We start from the raw sequence: 20,683 nt of genomic DNA, 5'->3' as shown, positions 1-20,683 counted from the left end.
ACAGTGACCAAAGAGGCTGCCGGGAGAGTGTAGGGCAGGTCCTGTGGGCGTCTCGGGAAGAAGCCTGCTGACAGCTGCCCTGGGTAGAAGTCAAGGTGGCCTAAGGGGGAAGGAGGATGGGTTTAAATCCCAGGCTTGCAGGCCCAAGACAGAGAACGCCACCCCTGGGTGCTGTTCACTCATGAGAACTAGCCCCAGCTGGCATCCAGAGCCCTAACGCCCGCCACCCCCAGGCATGGGCAGAGGGGAGATGAGGAGATGCCAGGCCAACCCAGTGAGACTGAACTTGGACAGCCTGGCTCTGCAGCCGTGGCCCAGTTCTGTTGCCCCCCATGCATGGGGGGAGGGACGCTGCTGGGGGCACACAGCTCCCCATGAGGGGTGACATGAATCGGTTATGCGATATCTTGCCTTCCTTTGGCGCGCCCCTTGGCTTCCCCAAGAAAGCACCCATTCCTTTGTACCTGAGTCACCCCAGGGCCCAAATCACTTCTCCTTCCTCCTCCTGGCACCACAGCCCTGCACCCCCTCCCAATCAAAATTCCCAGAGAGCTGCCTTTCTCCGAAGCTGTAAAGCTCTTTGTGTGATTAAAGTAATTCCCACTAAAGTAATTCATTCTTTTCTGAATGACCCGTAGGCTTGATCCTTCTGTGGTTCATTTGCATTTCAACTGGAAAGTTTGTACAAGCAGAATTAAGCATTAATTGGGAGAATGAGGGAGCAATTATTTTGGGGAGGGGTGGACTTTCCCAGGCCCTTCCCTGCCCTCCCCTCGGTGCCTCCCCACAAGGCCCACTCCCCCCATGGGACAGGGAGGGGTGCGGCTGAGATGTGAAAGGCAGGATCCCTGGGCCCCCGAGGAAGGTAGAGCAGCAGCGCTTCCCAGATGGTTCAGTTTCCTTTGTCCACTGAAAGTTTTGATGGTGGGACCTACAAGAGTCAGCTTCTTATTTTCCCAAGGTTTGTTCTATTACTGCTGACTTCCTAACACCACCATCTCAAGCACCTGAAGACAAAGAAAGAGGTCATGTCAGACAGTCTTCTCCATGGAAGAGATTCAGCTTTCTAAAAATGTACCACGTTGTTCTTAGTCTTTCGCCACAGACTTGTGGACACTTCGTGGGGTGGGGGTGCTGGCCTGGAGGACCACGCATGGCCTGGCTGCCCGCTAGGACCCCCACCCCACCCTGAAACACCACCCTTACACCGCATTCAAGATGCATTTTCAAATGTTAATAATTAATGGTCATGTTAATTTATCATAGTTTCATGTAACGTTCTATAATAGAAATGGCTCCAGGGGATGGGATGGTGGAGGAGATTGAGGAGAAGAGAATAGAAGAAGTGGGGTGCCAGTGAGGAGCAGGAGGAGGAACAAGCATGCCTCCAAGCTGTGTCCACCTTCCCAGGATGCCAGGGGAGGTTCTTGGGCTGCCGGAGGCAGGTTTACAGTCCTGCCCCCAAAAGTGTGTGTGCGTGTGTGTGTGTGTGTGTGTGTGTCCACCTGAACATGCCCGCCCATGCACCAGGAACATATGTAGGGGTGGCACCTGACCTTTAGGTGAGCTCCCAGCCCTCAAAGTGCTCCTCCACACCTGGCTTCATGAACACATGCTGGTATCATGCTCACATATGCTCCTGCGCTGGAGCCCCAAACAAAAGATGCAAAACACAAAGGACAAATGTTTAGAATGTGGGCAAGCTGTGGGAGACAGTCACCCCAGGGCCCCTGGCACTCTAGGGGAGGGATCTTTCTGCTTCCTGACATGGGTTTGGTTCCTTACAAGCCACCTTGGCCTGGTTCCCAAGTCCCCTCAGCCTACCTGGGAGGCTATACTCACAGGTTTATCTTCTTGCCGTTGTAGGTGTGTGTGGCTGCTGCGGTGCTCTACGCCCCCGGTACAAAAGGCTGGTTGACAACATCTTCCCTGAGGATCCCGAGGTGGGTGACACCTCCCCCTGGCATCACCTCCTACCGCCTCACCCCATCCAAGGCTGTGAGGGGAAGGCCCCTGCCTGTGGGCCTGCTCAGACTCTGGTCAGTGGGGAGAGCCAGCTGGGGGCCTGCAGGCTGAGGAGATTTGGCATCTGCAGAGGGTTTGGGAAGTTGGCACACTCCGGGCCTTTGCTGTACCACTGAGACATCCTTCTCACTCATGTCTCCTCTCTGAGTGATGATGCCTTGAGCAAACTCTCTTGATGGTTCTATTTCCCTGCTGTGTAGTGGGAGCACTTCCCTTCTTGGGTTTTGGCTCAGGAGCCCATGTCTTCTCTGTGGCTCCCTCTGGCAGCTGCCAGGTGTCTGGATGAACTCACGCACACAGAAGGCCTGGCTTCTCGGCTTCCCAGCCGCCCCTCCCTGCTCAGGCTGCATGACAGGTTGTGTGGTTTTGGAAATGACAGAATCTGATGTTTTTTATTTGCTCTCCGGAAATCAGTGACATCTTCTTGATGAACAGTTGAAGGACCATACTTCCAGCATCCTCTGGAAAATTTCCTAATTGCTGTTGAGCTGCCTTCTTTTCCTGTTCATGTCTTGGTGCTGGATACCCAGTACATTTTAATTCTGATTGCTTTCAATGAAGCCTTGTCATTCACTCACTCACACACACACACACACGTATACACACGTATACACACATATATACACGTGCATATATATACACAGCCACATGTACCCCCATACACACACACACAATATATATATATATATATATATACACATAATATATACATTTATGCCACTATTCTAATTTATAGCTGGCACACTTTGGGCTAAGTTGTGAGTTCCTGGGAGGCAGGAATGATGCTTTAACCATCTCTATATCCCTGACCCCACATAGCAGGATTTGTCACATACAGAATGGCACTCTGGAAAATGATTATTGAATTGACATATTATTTACCGTTAGACTTGAACCCTTCTAGCCATGGAATGGCCATGGTGCAACATGATGGCCTGTCTTTTACAGGATGGCCTAGTGAAGACTAACATGGAGAAGCTGACCTTCTATGCCCTCTCAGCTCCAGAGAAGCTGGATCGAATTGGCGCCTACCTCTCTGAGAGGCTCATCCGTGATGTGGGTCGTCATCGATATGGGTAAGAAATGTGAGAAAATGAGAGATATTTTCAAAAATATTATATTTTTAGGGCAAAATATAGGATCCTTTTATGAAAATGATAGTAGACTTGGTCATTGAGCAAACTAGGAAAACAGGGACTGGGCCTGAGGGAGAGTTGCATGTGTTCCTGCAATGGCAGAGTAAAATTTGATGTTGCTGTCAAGATGTAGGAAGAAGGGGATGTTGGCTTTCTAGGAGCACCTCTTTTTACCCATTGTGTCTCTATTCAGAAGCCTTCACCCACAATCTGGGGCCTTGAAATGTTGGTCTAGTCCAGAATCTGCAATTATTCTCATCAAACCAATAAACTTACAGTCTTAAAAAGCAGAGTAGGAGGAGGGGGGTGTCTGGATGGCTCTGTTGGTTAAATGCCGACTCTTGATTTCAGCTCAGGTCATGATCTTAGGATCTTAAGATCAAGCCCCGCATTGAGTGTGCTTGGGGTTCTCTCTCTCCTTCTCCCTCTGGCCCACTTCCCTCTCTCTCTCTCTAATTAAAAAAATCAGGCATTAAATATTAAAAAGGGACCATCTACATTCTAGGGAGAAGGCAAGGTTAGGGGTAATTTGTCCATTGAAAATACACTTAAATGAAATATTTATCAATCTTCTGAGAGGGAAGGACTTGCTATGTTTAGTAAAGAAATCTGAAATGAAAATAACTGATCAGGGATCCCTGGGTGGCGCAGTGGTTTAGTGCCTGCCTTTGGCCCAGGGCATGATCCTGGAGACCCCGGATCGAGTCCCACATCAGGCTCCCTACATGGAGCCTGTTTCTTCCTCTGTCTGTGTCTTTGCCTCTCTCTCTCTCTCTCTATCACTCTCTCTCTTTCTCTGTGTCCCTCATGAATAAATAAATAAAATCTTAAAAAAAAGAAAAAGGAAATAACTGATCAATAGATTTAACTGTTTAAAAAATTTAAATATTTTGCTGTCAAAAAAAGAAACCATCAAAATTTAAAAGAGAACAAAAAAAAAGTGTTTTGAAAGAATAAGACAAAGGATTCAAACTCATCTATTAGTTGCATATAACAAATGGTGGGGCTGGAGTGGAGAAAATTAGTCACTAAAAGCTGTGAAGCCAGAGCCGCAAATAACCAATTCGCAGAAAGAGGAAGAAGAAATAATAATAGTCAACAAACTTATAATCAAAGATGTGGCTTGAAATACTAAGAGAACATCTTCACTTAGCAAACTGATAAAAAAGTATTTCTAGGGGCACCTGGTGGCTCTGTCAGTTAAGTGTCTTTGCCTTCAGTTCAGGTGATCCTGGAGTCCTGGGATCAAGTCCTGCATTGGGCTCCCTGCTTAGCAGGGAGCTGGCTTCTCCCTCTCCTTCTCCTGCTTGTGCTCTCTCACTCTCTCTCCCTTTCTCTGTCAAATAAGTAAATAAAAACTTGAAAAAATAGTATTTCCAGTATTAACCAAGGAATGGTAACATGGGGGGCAGTTTCATACTTTTCAAGAATAAGTACAAATTGATTGAACCTTTTTAGAAAGTAATTTTGAAATGTAGATCAAATCTTCAAAAACATTTATGCCCTTTGGTCCACTAAATTCCTTTTCTATTCTTCTATCCCAAGAAATCAATCTTAAATATAAACTAGCTTTACCCACAAATATGTTCATTATGGTGTTTTTTATAATAATGAAATAGTGAAAATTAATGTCCAATAAGAGGAAAATGGTTTAGCAAATTATGATTAGTTAAATATTATCTATTCGATAGAAATGATGTTCATAAACATGCTTTCCACATAATAATGAAAATGCCTTAAATAAATGAAAAATAGAATATAATTTGATAGAAATGATGTTCATAAACATGCTTTCCACATAATAATGAAAATGCCTTAAGTAAATGAAAAATAGAATAAATAATGATGTATATAGTATTTTACAATCAAGTTAAAAAATAGACAACAAATCTCAATGCCTAGAAAATATAGTAAAAACAATTATGCCATAAATGTTAGGAGTGCTCTTTTTTGGAGCAGTGTGTTTAGGTTTGTGTGTGTGTGTGTGCGTGCTTTGTTTTATGTCCTATCTACCTTTTTTGTGTGTTTCCTAAATATTCTCTATTAAGCATGTGTTACTTTCCAACAAGAAGAGTGAGCAGCAGGACCTACTGTGTTTGCTGTCCTACCTACACCACAATTTGGGGAATTTGTGTAAAGGAACCCAAAGACATCCCTGGTGGCATTGCTGATAGGGCGGGTGGTGGGGTAGATCTAGGACAATTGTTCCTAAGTCTTGTTGCTTCTATTCCCCATATATCCATCCTCTACTTCTTCCTTTCTCCTGCTGCAGACTCCAGATTATGGCAGCATTAGAAATTATTCCCCTGCTTCATCTCTCTTGTTCCAGTTCTTCCAGACAAGATCTTCAAAACGAAGATCTGGCTCTTTAAGAATAAAATCCAAGTTCCTCAGCTTAATTTCTGGGGACTTCTACAACCTGGCCCTAAGTCATGCTCCACCAGCCATGCCTGCTGCACCTGCCATTCCTGCTCTAGACCCACTCCAGATAGACCAGCTGGCGATCACCCCTGGCTCTCTGTACCTCACACCTCTCTCTCAAGGGGCAGTGCTCTTTCCCCTTGACCCCCCACCACCATCATGGGCCCCCGCCACTGCCCATCAGCCCTACCACCTGCCAAGATACCTTCCTCCAGGTGAGGAAGCCAGAATGAGCCCTAGAATGAAAAGGTGTGCATTGTGCCAATAGGGTGTAGAGGTCCAACCTCTGCAGGATCCACCAGCAAATCTGAAATCAAACTATCCCTAGGAGTAACAGCAAGACCAGAAACAATACATTTCTATCATCATCTTATAAAATAAAATTAGGCTACACGCTCAATAAAAAGGGCACAAATGCACTGTACGTGCTGATTATATAAATCGCCTTGACATATTATAAAGCATGCTCAAGCAAGTAAAAATGACTTTATCCTAGATTGAACCTAAAACTAATATGCTAGCAATAACATTACACATTTAATACTAATTTTATCTGCCCTCTCTGCAGTGATGGTTCTCAGTAAAAATGTCCTGTAGCCAGCAGAGCCACTTCGAATCATATTCCACTGCCCTTAGAACTGCAATTCAAAATTGGTATCATTCTGTTAAAAATAGTCATTGCAGCATCTAAGTATTTAAAGGCTTGAAGGCCTCACTGGAAGCTTTAATCATAAACATTTGGAGAAGAAAAATCTGTTAGATCTGATCTCCTATTCTTTCTCCTGGCCCGCCCCAATCCCATGCACATCATTATTATCTTCCTAGTAATCAGTAACTTCCTGATGGCAGCTCTGGAAGAGCAAAATATCCTCCTTCAGGCTCAGGGGCTGTGTCCCCATGTCATCACACAGGTGTCTGTATTTATGGTTTGACCATATGGATGACACAAACCTTGGGTATTGGACTCAGTAGCAGAACTGTCCTCTTTTACCCCACTGCCTCCCTGCTTCATCACCCAACTCCAGTCGTGTGTGAACTCTGCCTTTATATGTGTTTAGTATCCGGGATGATAACCAGATGCGGGCAGGGAGAGAACAAGGTGTGAATTCCAAGTTACTGCTCATTGACATGGGCCATGATGGGCAGAGATGTGCAGAGGAGCAAAAAGTGAGATTTCCCCCTATTTTTCTCCATCTTTGTACATTTTCCTTCCAATTCAGCCCAACTGCTAGAACACCCCTAGAAACTGGAGAGCATGGGACAGCGGGGGTGGGGCACCGAAAGTGCCTTGTGAGACTCAAGATCAGTTGGCAGTGACCACAGAGCTCTGACCATATACAGATTCTATCAGGTTCCTCAGTGCCTAGAGCCTGGAGGGTGGAGATCCCCAAGCCAAAGAGAGATGGGCTTACTCCCTGAGGACCTTGACCCCAGACCTGATTTGGTGGGACTCCTAAGAGACACGCATTTCCCGGAAGGAGCCTGAACAGGGTTGGAGGATGGCCCTGACCCTTCAGACAGAGATATTGCAGATTCCTACTAGAAGAGGAGCTTTATCCTTTCCTCCCCTGGCTGAGGTCAGCCCCTACTTTTGTGTTCCTAAAACCCAGAAGTTTCTGTCCAGGAGTGGGGCTGACCAAGTCCATTCTAACTGCATAGAATGAGAGGTTCTATGTTAAGGCGATTGACTTCTGAGTGATTCTTGGGCAGTGACTGGCCCTGTCTAAGCTGTCCCCTATCTCCTGCCTGCCGGTCTTCATCTCTGAATTTGCCTGTCTTCTCCCACCCACCCCGTTCCCAGACTCTTTACACCTGCTCATCCTTTCCTGGAGCTCAGTGCCTCTTGACTGAGTGCAAGGTGTTTGAGCAGAACCAGCTGCCTGTTCTGGAATTCAATATGAGATACTTCTTGCCTCATGCCCTGTGTGTTCTCCTCCGTTGTTATAACTCACCTCCTGCCTTGGCACTCACCCCTGCGTTCCTGTTGTCACCGGTCAAGTGTCCTCTCCCAGTGTCGGTTGCTACCTGTGAACCCGATTCTATCTCAAATTCCATGGGTTCTGTCTTCCTCACCTGCTGGGAAGCCCTACGAGTACATCCAGGACCCTTGGTTGTCACCTGCTGCTGCAGTCTGTGCCCGCTCCTGCCCTTCCCCCTTGGGCCCTTGGGGCGGGCTCGTCCTCACCAGCTCCCTCCTGCTCCTCGTTCTCAGGCCAGTTCAGTTTCCCAGACCTATTACTATGCTGGACTCCTTCCAGGACACCGAGCCCAGATCAGATTTCTGCTGAGACCGACCCGTCTGGCTCTGGTCCTTTGAGCAGCCATCATCCTGAGAAGCTCATGCTCTATTCTCCCTGAGAGGATGGGCCCCACTACAGGTCGTATCCAAGAGGGCTATGGTAAGGTCAGACCAGCACAGAGAGCTTTGAATCTTATAAGATACTTTGAAAAATTCCAGTTCATAATTACAATCCTTCCATCGTTAGTATTGGGGTGCCACATGAGGGACAAAGAAGAGTGTATTCAAAGAAGTAGGCCCTCAACTGTCTGACTTTTCACTTTCTCTGCCACCATAATTTTCACTTTCCATCAGAATTTCCACCCCTGCCAATTTTTCTTTTTTCTTTTTCTTTTTATTCATTCATTCATTCATCTTGTTTGCAAAGGATGGTTTTACCTTATTAGGATTTTCTGGGAATATTTTATAGGAAGAGGAAAAGCAGTGATCTAAACTCTGGAATTTGGGAAGCCTTCTAGTTTCTTCTCGTGCCAAACCCCACCCAACCTCTTCCTTTCCCTCATTTGAACTTAGTGAACAAATGGTGAAGCCCTTCATACCTAAGATGCTGGGATGATTCATGAGAGAAGAGAATTCTGCTCTCCTGCCACCGTTGCCCAAACGTGGCCAGGTTCGTCTGCAAGGAAAGCGTGTCTCTTTCGGAAGGGCCTCAGCCAGGCTGCTTCCCCAACCACATGGGATTCAGTCTGCCTCACTGGCCAGCACAGCCGACCTGAAACATGCAGGGACTGTCTGCAAAGAATGGCAGGTTTCCTGGACTGTGATGGGGATGGCCTCTGAAGAGCAAGGCTGTCGTGTGCTAGGAATGGCCAGCCACTCCTACCCCCCGCCCCACCCCTGCCCCAGCTGGGACTGGTGGCTCCTGTGCGCTCCAGGAGCTCTAAACCAATGCTGGCTTTATATTTGAAAGACATTCTGTAGATAAGAGCATGACCCGATCCATTTGTAAACATGCCCAGAGATGATAATTAATAGTGCTTAATATTATTAAATAATAATTTAATAATAGTAGACTCAGTTCAGTAAACACTTTTCAAAAATGGACAGGACAATTTCAGAGTAGGGAAGCTGTTTTTCTTACGATTGCTCAGTATAAAAGTTAGCTCAAGGGTATCTAAGAAATGGTATCTGATGTCTTAAAAAAAAAAAACCGCAAACATTGAGGAGATGCCACGGCTGCTGTTACTTTATATGTTTGGATTTGCAGAGCTGGCTCATGTGCCAGGCAGTTTGGACACATGATGTCTGAAACTGAACAGCTGCCACAAGCAGCGTTGTGCGGGTTTGTGTTGTGGCCTCAGGGTACCTCCAGAAATCACCTCATAGTCATACTTTTTATCTATTTTTTTTATTCAACCAAACTTTGTTTGAAAAAGAAGATAAGCAACTAGCTAATCAAGGCTTTTCAAATATCTGCCTAACATTCCAAAGATGGGTATGACTGGGACTGAGGCATAAAGGAGAATAAATCTTTTCATTCATCCTTTATGATATGCCTGGCATATGAACCTGGCTTTCGAGCATCAGGCAGCTTTCACACTTTAAAAGCTCGTGCTGACACATCCACCATAATCTTTCAGACAAGTCTTTTGCTACTTGCTTTTGACTTGAAGGCATTAACCTGATCCCTCAGCACCTCTGTTAGGGTGAGGAGTTCTCTGCCCACTTTACCTGTCGTGCATTTCTGTGTAAAAGGAAGTACTATTCTAGTCCACATGGTGTGGCTTAACAAGTAGGAGGATGGAGGCCCTGGAACAGCACGTGAGCTCACACATGAGTCCGCAGGGTTCTTAGGATAATCTTCCCCTCACAGGATAGAATCACTTCCAGCTTCTCTTCTCCTTCTTATGAGATCAGTCGCTGATTTGCTTTGGATTGCTCAGGATTTGCTTTTATTTGCATCATGAGGCTTCCCAAGCGCTCCCAAACCTGATCATTAAGTATCTGTGTTATTTGTGTAAAAACTCAGTGGCTCCAGCAATATGGAAGTGGTTTTGCCCTTTCTCGTGTCACCGTCCAGTCTGGCTGTGTGGGTTCTGCACCCTGAGGCTGTCCAGAGACTTCCATGTCTGGGACTCCAGGTATTGCCACTCCTTTGCTGGCAGGCAAAGGAAAGGAGAGGACATGGAGGCCAATCCTGTCCTTTAAGCAAGTGACACTGACATTGTTCACCTCACTGTCCCTCATTTTAATGGCAATATTTCAGTCATGTGACCTCAGCTAGCTGCAAGAGGGGCTGGGAACTGATCCTGGTGAGCAGTCACAAGCTCAGCTAAAATTCCTAATTACTGGGGAGGAGGGAGGAAGAGATTACAGGAAAGACTTCTAGCATTCTGCGTCAGAAACCTAACTCCCAAAAGAAAATTATAAAGATTTTAACTCGAATGATTTTGGACAGGGCACCTGGGTGGCTCAGTGGTTAAGCATCTGCCTTTGGCTCAGGGCATGATCCCGGGGTCCTGGGATAAAGTCCTGCATCAGGATTCCTGTAGGGAGCCTGCTTCTCCCTCTGCCTATGTCTCTGCCTCTCTCTGTGTCTCTCATGAATACATAAATAAAATCTTTTTAAAAATAAATAAAAATAAAATTATTTTGGACAGATTTGCAACAGTGTTTTTGTCAGAAGTTAAACAATAACCTTTTCCATTGAACACCTACATCGTTTTCTTTCTTTCTTTCTTTCTTTCTTTCTTTCTTTCTTTCTTTCTTTCTTTCTTTCTTTCTTTTAGAGAGAGCAGGGTGAGGGGCAGAGGGAGAGGGAGAGAGAGAATTTTAAGCAGGCTCCAGGTCCAGTGCAGAGCCCAATGTGGAGCCTCATCTCACAACTCTGAGATCATGACCTGGACCAAAATCAAGAATCAGAGACTCAACTGACTGAGCCACCCAGGTCATCTGTTTTCTTTAGTGTGCAAGTACTTTATAAGGGGGACATGTACCGTTGATGATATACCTCACCTGACCATGCACTTGTGTCTCCACCACAGAACACACGTCGAGTTTGGACTCAGACATGCACTCAAAGGGCACTCTCAATAGGAATTTGATTTGTGGCATTTTTCTTGGGATTCAAGAGAGGCATTGAAGAAGACAACTACCAGCCAGGATAATCAGGGGTTGTCCAACAGAGGCTAGTTTGTAAAGGATTGGATGTTTTTAGCACGGGGAAGAAAAGAGCAAGAAAAACGGGATTGATCTTTTCAAGTGGTTGAAGGGCTGGCATGTAAAAGGTATAGCCCTGTCTTTTTACCGTTCCTGAAAGTAAAATTGTGAATAAAGGATAAAGTTGTTAAGATTTAGCTTGAAATATAAAGAAGTTTTTATTTGGTTGTCAAAAAATAGGATGACCTGACTTACCTCAGAAGCCATTCATCATTGGGCACTGCGTATTTCTGGTTTCCAGAGGTATTCACTCAGGTTTTAGACTTTAGAGGGAATAAGTCAGTAAGGACTTAGAATCATCCTCATTAGGAAAAAAAATAATTTTGTTCTATGTGTATTTTATCCTCTGTGAGGTACAGATGCTCCCGAGGTATGGTATGCATCATCTAAATATCATACTGCCTGCCATCAACCATATTGTGTGATGATCATAGGACTTCTGAGGTCTTCAAATGCAATACCTGCAGATTTTATATTCCTTAACCTTTGCAGTTGACTGGTCTTCAGGCCCATCTCAGATTCTTCACAAATGTCCTTCCTAGAGCTCTTCTCTTCCACCCCCTGGAACCATCACCCTTCGGTGGAACTCTTTGGGATGTCCTGCATGATTTTCTTGTAGCATTTCTTATTTTCCATTTACAGGAGGTATCTTTGTGTTTATCTTGTCCATCTAACTTGAGGCTCCTTGACTTAAAGGACTTCCTCTTTCCTTACATCCCTGCACCAAGACAGAGTTTCTCCTGTGGGTGCTCAACAAACAGTTCCTGACCTTGGATCAAGGAATTCTTTGATCTCATTGGGTTTGGGTTCAGAATTTGCTCTTCCAGGCATCAATCCTTTCTGCTTATGTCTACTTATGAAATGGCACACTTCGTCTGTCCTCATGTTCTTCATCTGTAGAATGAGGGACTAGGGGGGAGCTGGTCTCCAAGCTCCCTTCCAGCTCTGGTTCCTTCTGATTCTTGGTGCTGGACTGGAGCAGGCACTAGTTGGAATGGCTATTCAGACATTGGCAGCCTATTGGAAGAGCCTCAGTACCCAGATTCTGGCCACATGGTCACTATGCTGATCGTCCCAGTCATGCAACAAAGTGGGATGGGCATGAAACCCAGTGATGGTGTTGCTTTCCCCAGGTACGTGTGCATCGCCATGGAGGCACTGGACCAGTTGCTCATGGCCTGCCACTGCCAGAGCATCAACCTCTTTGTAGAGAGTTTCCTCAAGATGGTGGCCAAACTGCTGGAATCAGAGAAGCCCAACCTACAGATCCTTGGCACCAATTCGGTAAGGAGCTGCCCAGGGGCTTGGGAGTGGGGAGGATGGGGTGGGCATGGAGGATGTCTGGTTCAGCCTTGCTCTATTCCATTCCTATTTGGTCCCTGACCCTAAGTACCACTCACCTCTTATCTTAGTGCCCCTCTTTGTGTGAATAAAGGGCTATTTAGTTTTTTAAATTTTTTTTTAATTTTTTTTAAAATTATTTATTTACGATAGTCACAGAGAGAAAGAGAGGCAGAGACACAGGCAGAGGGAGAAGCAGGCTCCATGCACCGGGAGCCTGACGTGGGATTCGATCCCGGGTCTCCAGGATCGCGCCCTGAGCCAAAGGCAGGCGCCAAACCGCTGCGCCACCCAGGGATCCCCTAGTTTTTTAAATTTAAATAAATATATAATAAATAAAACAAATGTTAAAAAAAAACGGATAACTATAGTAAAGCATATGATTCAGAGGTTTTTAATATGTTCACAAGGTTGCACAACTACCACCACGATCTACTGAATTTATCTTTTTAGACTGGTGATCTTCAAACTTTTTTTAGTAAAGATTTTTCCCTTAAATAATTTTAAGTGGGGACCCCAGTGGATATAAAAATAGATGGAAAGGGAGCCATTCCTTTGAGGGCAGGGGATGGCCCATGCCCTCACAGCTCGGCCCCTGGCTCCATGAGGCATACTTTGAAAGCTGTCCAGCTTGTGCCTCTTTCACAGGAAAGAGCCATCAGATTAGTGGAGAGATCATGGGGAAGCAGGAAACGGGGTTTCTGGCTTAGTTCTGCCCTTGCCCAGCTAGCTAACCTTGAGTGGGCTATCTTTTATGGACCAGTCTTTTTATCCATACTGTGAGCTGACTGAACTTGGTCCAAGCTCTGCAATGCTCTGTAATGCTGGTCTCTGTACAAGTGGTTACTGTCATGAGAGGTTATGGTCTGAGGAGAGAAGAGTTATCAAATGCGTCAAGAACTCCCCATTTCATATTTATCTACATATACCTGAATATCCTGCTGGCTTTCTTCAGTGTCTTTTTTTTTTTTTTAAAGATTTTGTTTATTTATTCATGAGAGAGACACAGAAAGACAGGCAGAGACATAGGCCGAAGGAGAAGCAGGTTCCCTGCGGGGAGCCCGATGTGGGACTTGATTCCAGGACTCCGGGATCACTACCCAAGTTGAAGACAGATGCTCAACCGCTGAGCCACCCAGGCACCCACCTTCAGTGTCACACCATCTAACTGTTCCATCCCCTTCAGGGCATTGCTTTCAGCTCCAGGCCTTCAAGCAGCTTGGTGTTAAAAGCCCTGATACGCAATGATTTTACAGATATCACAAAAGAAAGAAAAGTTAAACGTTTGCCCTCTTAACCTTCCAGCCTGAGTTTTCTGAATTTTTATTGCAAGGATCACAACTGCTTTCTTGTTCCACAGAAGTTGATTTAACCAGGAGATAGTCTTTAAATTTAATTTTAAGGACCCCAAGTAGCAACTATTCCCTTCCTTTTCTCTCTCCGTAAGCCAGCTGCCTTTGACAAATTACATATACAGTACCTGAGGGTGAGGTCCTGTGTCAGGTTGCCCTGGCAACAGCTCCAGATACTGTTTCATTTATCCTGTTTAAGAAAACTATAGCCTAGGAGAGAACATCTGAATGGAAAATAAACCAGTCATCATGCATCCAGAGGGCCTCTCCCCCCGAGGGATACGGAAGCCAGAGCTATCTTTCCCCACAGCAAGTCCTGGCCCGGGGTAGGGGTTTTGTTAGCTCCAGCCTTGCAGATTCCTAGATTCCCCATCACAGCCAATCACTGCCTCAGCAACAGTGAGTCAGCTAATGATTCCTGTACTGCACACAATGAAGGTTATATAAGGACAGGTGATTATGAGTAAGGTAAATCAAATAAATGCAATAGATTCAAAGCCCAGCTTTGGAGGCAGCTTTTGCTAGTGGTGCCCCTGAAACAGATGCTCTTTCGAGCTCACAAAGCCTGGGACCTCCACAGGCCTTCCCTAGGACAGTGTTCTTTTGCTCCTCATCATCTTAGAACTGCCAGCATGCTAGCACTTGATGTAGTCCTAGAGAGTCTAGCCTCAGAGTTTCAATAGGTTTTCATGGGGGCTTTGAGGTCTCCTGGGAGGAGGACTAGAAGGATCCTGTGTGGAAGTTTGCAACTTTCATTTGGATAAAGGGTTTTGCTGCTAGGAAATTAACAAGGGGTACTGAATTGTGCACTTTAAGAGGGTTAACTTTAGGGTGTCTGGGTGGCTCGGTAAAGCGTCTGTCTTTGGCTCTGTCCTGGGACAGAACCCTGAGTCGGGCTCCCTACTTAGAGGGGAGCCTGCTTCTCCCTCTCCCTTTACTGCTCCCCCTGCTCGTGCTTGCTCTGTCTGTGTCAAATAAATAAAATCTTCTTTTTCTTTAAAAAAAAGTTAACTTTAGGTTTTGTAAATTTTACCTAAAATTTTTTAAACCGTAGTTTCAGCCCTAAGCAGCCCAAGGTCAATGGCACAGAGGCGTTCGTGTTCGTTCGTGTTTTAGGTGACAACTGAGGTGCGGCAGGGAAGGGTGGCTTCCTTCCTCCAGCAGGAGGGATGCAGGCTCCTGCAGGCGCCCCAGCCCTCTGCCTCCAGGAAAGCAGATTTCCTGGCTGGGACTTGCCTGTGTCCTGTCCTTCCTGTCCTGTCCTCGCTGGCCCCTTCCAGACCTCACCTCCAGGATGCCTTCCTTTCTTTCCAGAGTTCACCTGCCACTGGTCCTCCCTTTCTTTGACCCCCTCCTGGACCTGTTGGGAGCCATCCGCTCTCCACCTGCCCTCACCTCCCGGTCCTGTGGCCACACTGCCCTCCCCACCTGAATGGCCGGGTTCAGAGAAGTGTCTCTGAAAACCACAAAATGTGTGGGTCGGGGCCTCTGCAAATACATGTTTCACAATTTTATTCAGGCTTTCAGCGTGGCTCATTGGTCCATTTTTTGGCCACTGCCTGCACTCACCCTCTCAGTGGTCTCTTCGAAAACCTTCTATTTTTCTCTCCAAACTCCCTCCCCATAGTGGCTTCCTCTGTGTCAGAGGTGGCCTTGCCTTCTCCTATCCTAAGAAAATAGGTGAGGTTCCCTCATCTTCCTCTCCAGAAGACTCCCATCTGGTCAGGAGCCTTCCTCCATCCTCTCTCTCTCTCTTGCCCCTCCAGGTCTTTATTGCAACCCTTCTCTGGTCCCTTCCCTCGGTGGACACGTAAATCCAAGTCTCTTCCAGTATAAACAAACAAAGTCAATAAACAAACTCACAGGGAAAAAAATACGCTCTGCATAACGGCAAAATGCCTTCAGCTCACCTGACAAAATGAACAATTGTTCCCTAATATTCTTTTCAGATTGAGTGCCCAAAATTTCCCTAAGAGTCCCTAAATTGTCTTGTGTTGCAATGGGTCAAATCCAAATTCAGTAAGGATGATGCATTCACTTTGTTTCTCTGCCTCTTGGCGTGTTGCCAGCCCTCTCCTGCCCACCTTTGCTCTTCACGACACTGACTTTTTGGAGAGACCAGGTCATTTGCTCTGCGGAATGGCCCCACATTCTGGGTTTGTCTGGTTAATTGCTTGTGGCACCATTTCTTTTGCTCTTCTGTCGCCTATACTTCTTGCAAACTGCAATTATGACAGACCACAAATGTCTGAGATCTCACTTTTTTCATGGATGCCATCCTGGGTTAGGGTGGTGTTCACCAGTTCTCTTCTTATTAAAAGCACGTTTTTGTCTTTGCCAGTAGAAATCTGTGGGAACCAGGCAAGTAATCCATTCCCCACTTGTCTTTCAGCTGCTGTATCTTTAATGGCATATCTCCCTGTTGACTGAACCTTCTTGGGGTTCCCTTGACCTCCTGGCCCTATTGCCCAAGCTCTTCCCACCTGGTTTATGCTCCTTAGTTCCCGTGGTTGACTAAACAACAGTCCCCCCAAGGATATCCACGTTCCAATCCCTGGGATCCATGAATGTTACCTTAAATGACAAAAGGGACTTTGCAGATATGATCAGGTTTTGGATCTTGAGATAGAGAGATTCTCCTGGATTATCCAGGTGGGTCCGGTGGAATCACAGGGATGCTTATAGGCGGGGAAGCAGGAGGGTCAGAGTCTAGAAGGTGAATGATGATGGAAGCAGAGGGAAAGAGAGAAAGATTTGAAATACTACTCTGCTGGCCTTGAAGATGGAAGAAAGGGGGCTGTGAGCCAAAGGACATAGGTGGTAGCTTCTGGAAGCTAAAAAAGGCAAGGAGATGCTCCCCTGGAGCCTCCAGAAGTCATACAGCCTTACAGACCTGTTTTAGATTTCTGATCTCCAGAACCATAAGATAATACATTTGTATTGTTTTATGCCACTAAATTGTGGTGATTTATTGCGGCAGCAATCGGAAATGAACATAGTTTCCTGCAATGATTCTCTTCCTCTACATGCCCCTAAATGTCTGTGGTCTCCACAGTTGGTGCCCTCATCTTCTCCCTCTGTATACTCCCCCTGGACGATTCATCAGCTCTTGCGGTTTTGACTGTCATCTATTGACTCAAAATGCTCCCCCACCCAACACCAGTGCAGGAACCGCTGCTGGAAACCCACATGCCAGAAGTGGGCTCCTTGCAGGCGGATCAAATCACAGTTGTGAGGCCAGTTGTACCGCTTAGGTCACAGGGGTCAGCACCAGCACACCACGGGGATTCTAGAGCAGGGGCGGCTGGGGCTTTCCTGGGTCTGTGTCTACCGGGCTGGTATGTGGGGCTGCTCGGGGCTGGAGGGATCACCCTCTCTAGTGGCAAGGACCAGGCTTTCCTGAGAGACCTTGAAACCATGTCAGCTTTGCAAAGAATCTCGCAAAACGTAAGGTCTAGGGAATGACCGTGGCTCAGCTGGCATTGGCAGGACATGATCACATCACAGTGGAACTGTTTCTCTGGAAGTTGCTATCAACAAGAGCAGCTGGAGGACGGGGCAGGGGGTGTTACAGTCCAACCCATGCGGTTTGCAGGATCTGCTTCCCAGCTAGGATCTATCTCAGCAAAGCTGAGAAGCGGTTCCCATTTCTCCTGGCAGAGGTAAACACAGCGAGGCGGCCTGCAGTCCTAGATCTAGGGGAAAGTTGGGGTTCTCTCCATGCTCAACATTGTAGACTGCGGTCTGTCGTTGATGGCAGGAAGTCGTGTGGCTCAGAATGCTCATCCGTACGAGAGAGAAAGGCTAACTCCTGCTTTGAGACTCTCAGCACAGAAGTGAGGCCAACCAGCTCAGCTTCCATTTTTCCCCTCCCCGGGGAGAGCTGTTTTTACAATGTCAATATTTGGAGATCGCTTTCCTTTTATTAACTCAGGCCCCTAGTAACCCTCAGTATTCACATAACTGTGGCTCCCTCCCGCCTGTACCAAAGGTGGCTCATCTGCTCCAGCAAGCCTGGCACCCTTTGTTGGGTATAAAGGACTGAAACTTTGATCTTGAAAGGGTGGCCCTAGCAGTGCCTGGGGCCTTTGAAGTGTCACATGTCCCGAATCTTCAGTTTGTTGCTATGGAGACCTTCTTCATCATTACTATATCTTAAAAAACTGAAACCAAAAACAAACCCAGTTTTATTATTTCACAACCTTATTCATTAGGCAAGTAGCATTTTAACAAGAGCCAATTTGTAAAGTATGAATTTGCAATAAAGGGAGCGAAGCAGACAGGAAGTACCTGCTGTATTGTGCATTTTAAAAAATAGTGACCGGCCACACAGGTAAATGCACTCAGTAGGAATCCAGGGGTTGTTCCTAGCAAGCCAAAAATGCCACGGGGTGGGGGGTGGGGGGTGGATGAGGCTGCAGCTGTCACCTGGGATGGGCTGGTCATGCAGATAAGCTTCATAAGTGGAGGAGGTGGGATTCAGAAATGCAGTCTGGCTCCAGACCCCTTCTTATAACAGTAGCACTATACTGTCTCTCTTACAAGGAACGGAGGCCTTACTCACTATGAAACTGGAGTGTTCTAACCCCATGTCTGGCAGGTCTTGATGGACTTCCACAGTGAGTGTGGGGCCTTGACCTGGGCCCCCCTGAAGCACCCCGATTTGACCCTCTGAATCACGATCACCAAAGATTCCTGTCAACCTCTAGAAGCCTCAGGAGCAGCTTGGGATGGGCTCTCTGGGAGGTGTCCCTGGGGGACTCCACAGGCCAATGCTCCCTGGCCAGGCCATTGTTGCTGGTGTGTCTGGGGAGTCATACTTTCAGACTCGAGGGAGGGAAGCTCCTTCTATCAAGCTATCACACCAAGGGTTCCTAGAGATGCTCAGATATCCTGGTAACAAAATGTTACCTATTTTGCACGACCCATAATGTAATAAACAGGGCACATACTCTCTGTATGGGAGATTCAGAATAGGGTTAAGCGCAGTCTTATCATCAGACCTCCTAACAGAGCAGGAGTCCTGGCAAATATGGGAATAGAATAGTTGACAGCCAAAGCCTCAAATGGTTGCACCCCCTGCCCCAAGGCTGTTCTGGGCCCCAGAAATGGAGCCAAGGCCCCGTCACCTATCCAATCCTTGGTTTAACTCTGAACCACTTCAATTCAAAAGAGGTGGTCTTCAAAGGAGATGGCCATCTAGCCAGCCTTGCTGACCTTCATTCCCAGGGATGTCCTTCTCTACATTTTCTAGCATCCTGCATAAGCCTGGACTGGGAACATCTCTAGAGCTACTGGTCCCGCTTGCCAGTAAAGGGACAAAGGACATAGGGTCTGCAACCCCTGCCCCAGAACCTCCTGTGCAAAAGTTGGCTGGGAGATGGCGCTTCAGAATGCAAATACCTGGACCCTACTCCCCAGGTAGTCTTGTTCACCAGGCCTGGGGTGGCTCAGAAGTCTGCATTTTCCACAAGCTCCCTCATGTCATTCCAATGCACATTAAAATTTAAAACCCACTGGTGGAGGGCAAAGAGCACCAGAGTATCAGAATTTCCAAGTTTGAGGCCCGACTCTACCTGTCACCACTGGATGACCCAAAATAATTCACTTGCTCCCTCAATTTCCTTATCTTCACAATGGGAACAACAGAGATCCTGCAAAAACTTGCCAGTTTGCCAAAAATTACATTAGGTGACACATATTTTGGTAGGCTGAAAAATAGGCCCCCCAAAAGATGTCCATGTGCCCGTCCCTGGAACCTGTGAACATCACTTTATAGGGAAACAGGGTCTCTGCAGATGTGATTAAGCTAAGGATCATGAAATGGGGAGATTATCCTGGATGAGTCCACTGCAGTCACAAGAGTCTGATAAGAGGTAGTCAAAAGGAGATTTGATGCAGAGGAGATAAGCGTGAAGGCAAAGGCCGGTGTGGTGCAGCCCCAGGGAACTAATAGGATGTGTGAGCTGCAGGTGCCATAGAAATATTTAATGTTGTTATAACTTAGAATATGGGTGTTAGCTGCTTCTGTGTTTCGCTGCCATCCACTTTCAGCAGTCAAGATGGGCTGGGCTTTTTGTGGCTCCACCTGATACAATTCCTTTCTATAAACAGCTTTTCCTAGGACCCATGCCTTTTGAATATTTTGAGGACTTCCAACAGAAGAAGGTATGAGTTAAACCAAGGCAAACAAGCTTCACTACAAACATATTTGAAATTTGTTTTTCTGGTCAGGTGGGATGAGAAAGCACAAATGAGCAGAGTCGCAGACGTGTAAAGACCAGACCACTATTTGTTGAGTGGTCTTGAATGTATTTGTACGCTGCCCCAGCATGCACTCCACTCAATGATCGTGTGATGCCGAATCCTGTAGGAATCATAAAAAGTTTAAGCCTCGGGGCACCTGGGTGGCTCAGTCAATCAAGCTTCCAACTCTTGATTTTGACTCAGGTCCTGATCTCATGGTCAGGGGATCAAGCCCTGCATCAGGCTCAGCACTGGGCCTGGAGCCTGCTTAAGATTCTCTCTTCCTGGGGATCCCTGGGTGGCTCAGCGGTTTAGTGCCTGCCTTCAGCCCAGGGCATGATCCCGGAGTCCCGGGATCGAGTCCCACATCAGGCTCCCTGCATGGAGCTTGCTTCTCCCTCTGCCTGTGTCACTGTCTCTGTCTCTGTCTCTGTCTCTGTCTCTCTCTCTCTCTCTGTGTCTCTTATAGATAAATAAAATCTTAAAAAAAAAAAAGATTCTCTCTTCCTCTCCCTCTGCCCCTCCCCCACCTCTTGATAAAAAAGCTTAAGCCTCTTAGAAATAAGAACCTTACTAATATTGAAACTTGGATTCATGGAACTCCTGTTATTTCAGGAACTTGGGGAGCTTTTCTTAATTATCTCTACTTTATTCACATTCCTAGGAGATGATGTATGCATTTTAAAGAGAAGAAAACCAGTGTT

The 20,683-nt window shown here is 46.5% G+C and overlaps 1 protein-coding gene across 3 annotated transcripts in view; it reads left to right on the top strand.

The window, feature by feature from the left end:
- EFR3B (EFR3 homolog B) overlaps window positions 1-20,683 on the top strand; it is a 92,314-nt gene that overhangs the window by 37,920 nt on the left and 33,711 nt on the right. For all 3 annotated transcript variants that reach the window (XM_041757162.1, XM_041757161.1, XM_041757160.1), the window contains exons 2-4: window positions 1,867-1,943; window positions 2,974-3,101; window positions 12,174-12,324. In XM_041757162.1, the coding sequence (XP_041613096.1) occupies window positions 1,867-1,943; window positions 2,974-3,101; window positions 12,174-12,324 (356 nt within the window). The remainder of the gene's footprint in view (window positions 1-1,866; window positions 1,944-2,973; window positions 3,102-12,173; window positions 12,325-20,683) is intronic.

Source organism: Vulpes lagopus, chromosome 5, assembly GCF_018345385.1.
Source record: "Vulpes lagopus strain Blue_001 chromosome 5, ASM1834538v1, whole genome shotgun sequence".
NCBI classification, from domain to species: domain Eukaryota; kingdom Metazoa; phylum Chordata; class Mammalia; order Carnivora; family Canidae; genus Vulpes; species Vulpes lagopus.
This window is presented reverse-complemented; position numbering and strand designations above follow the sequence as displayed.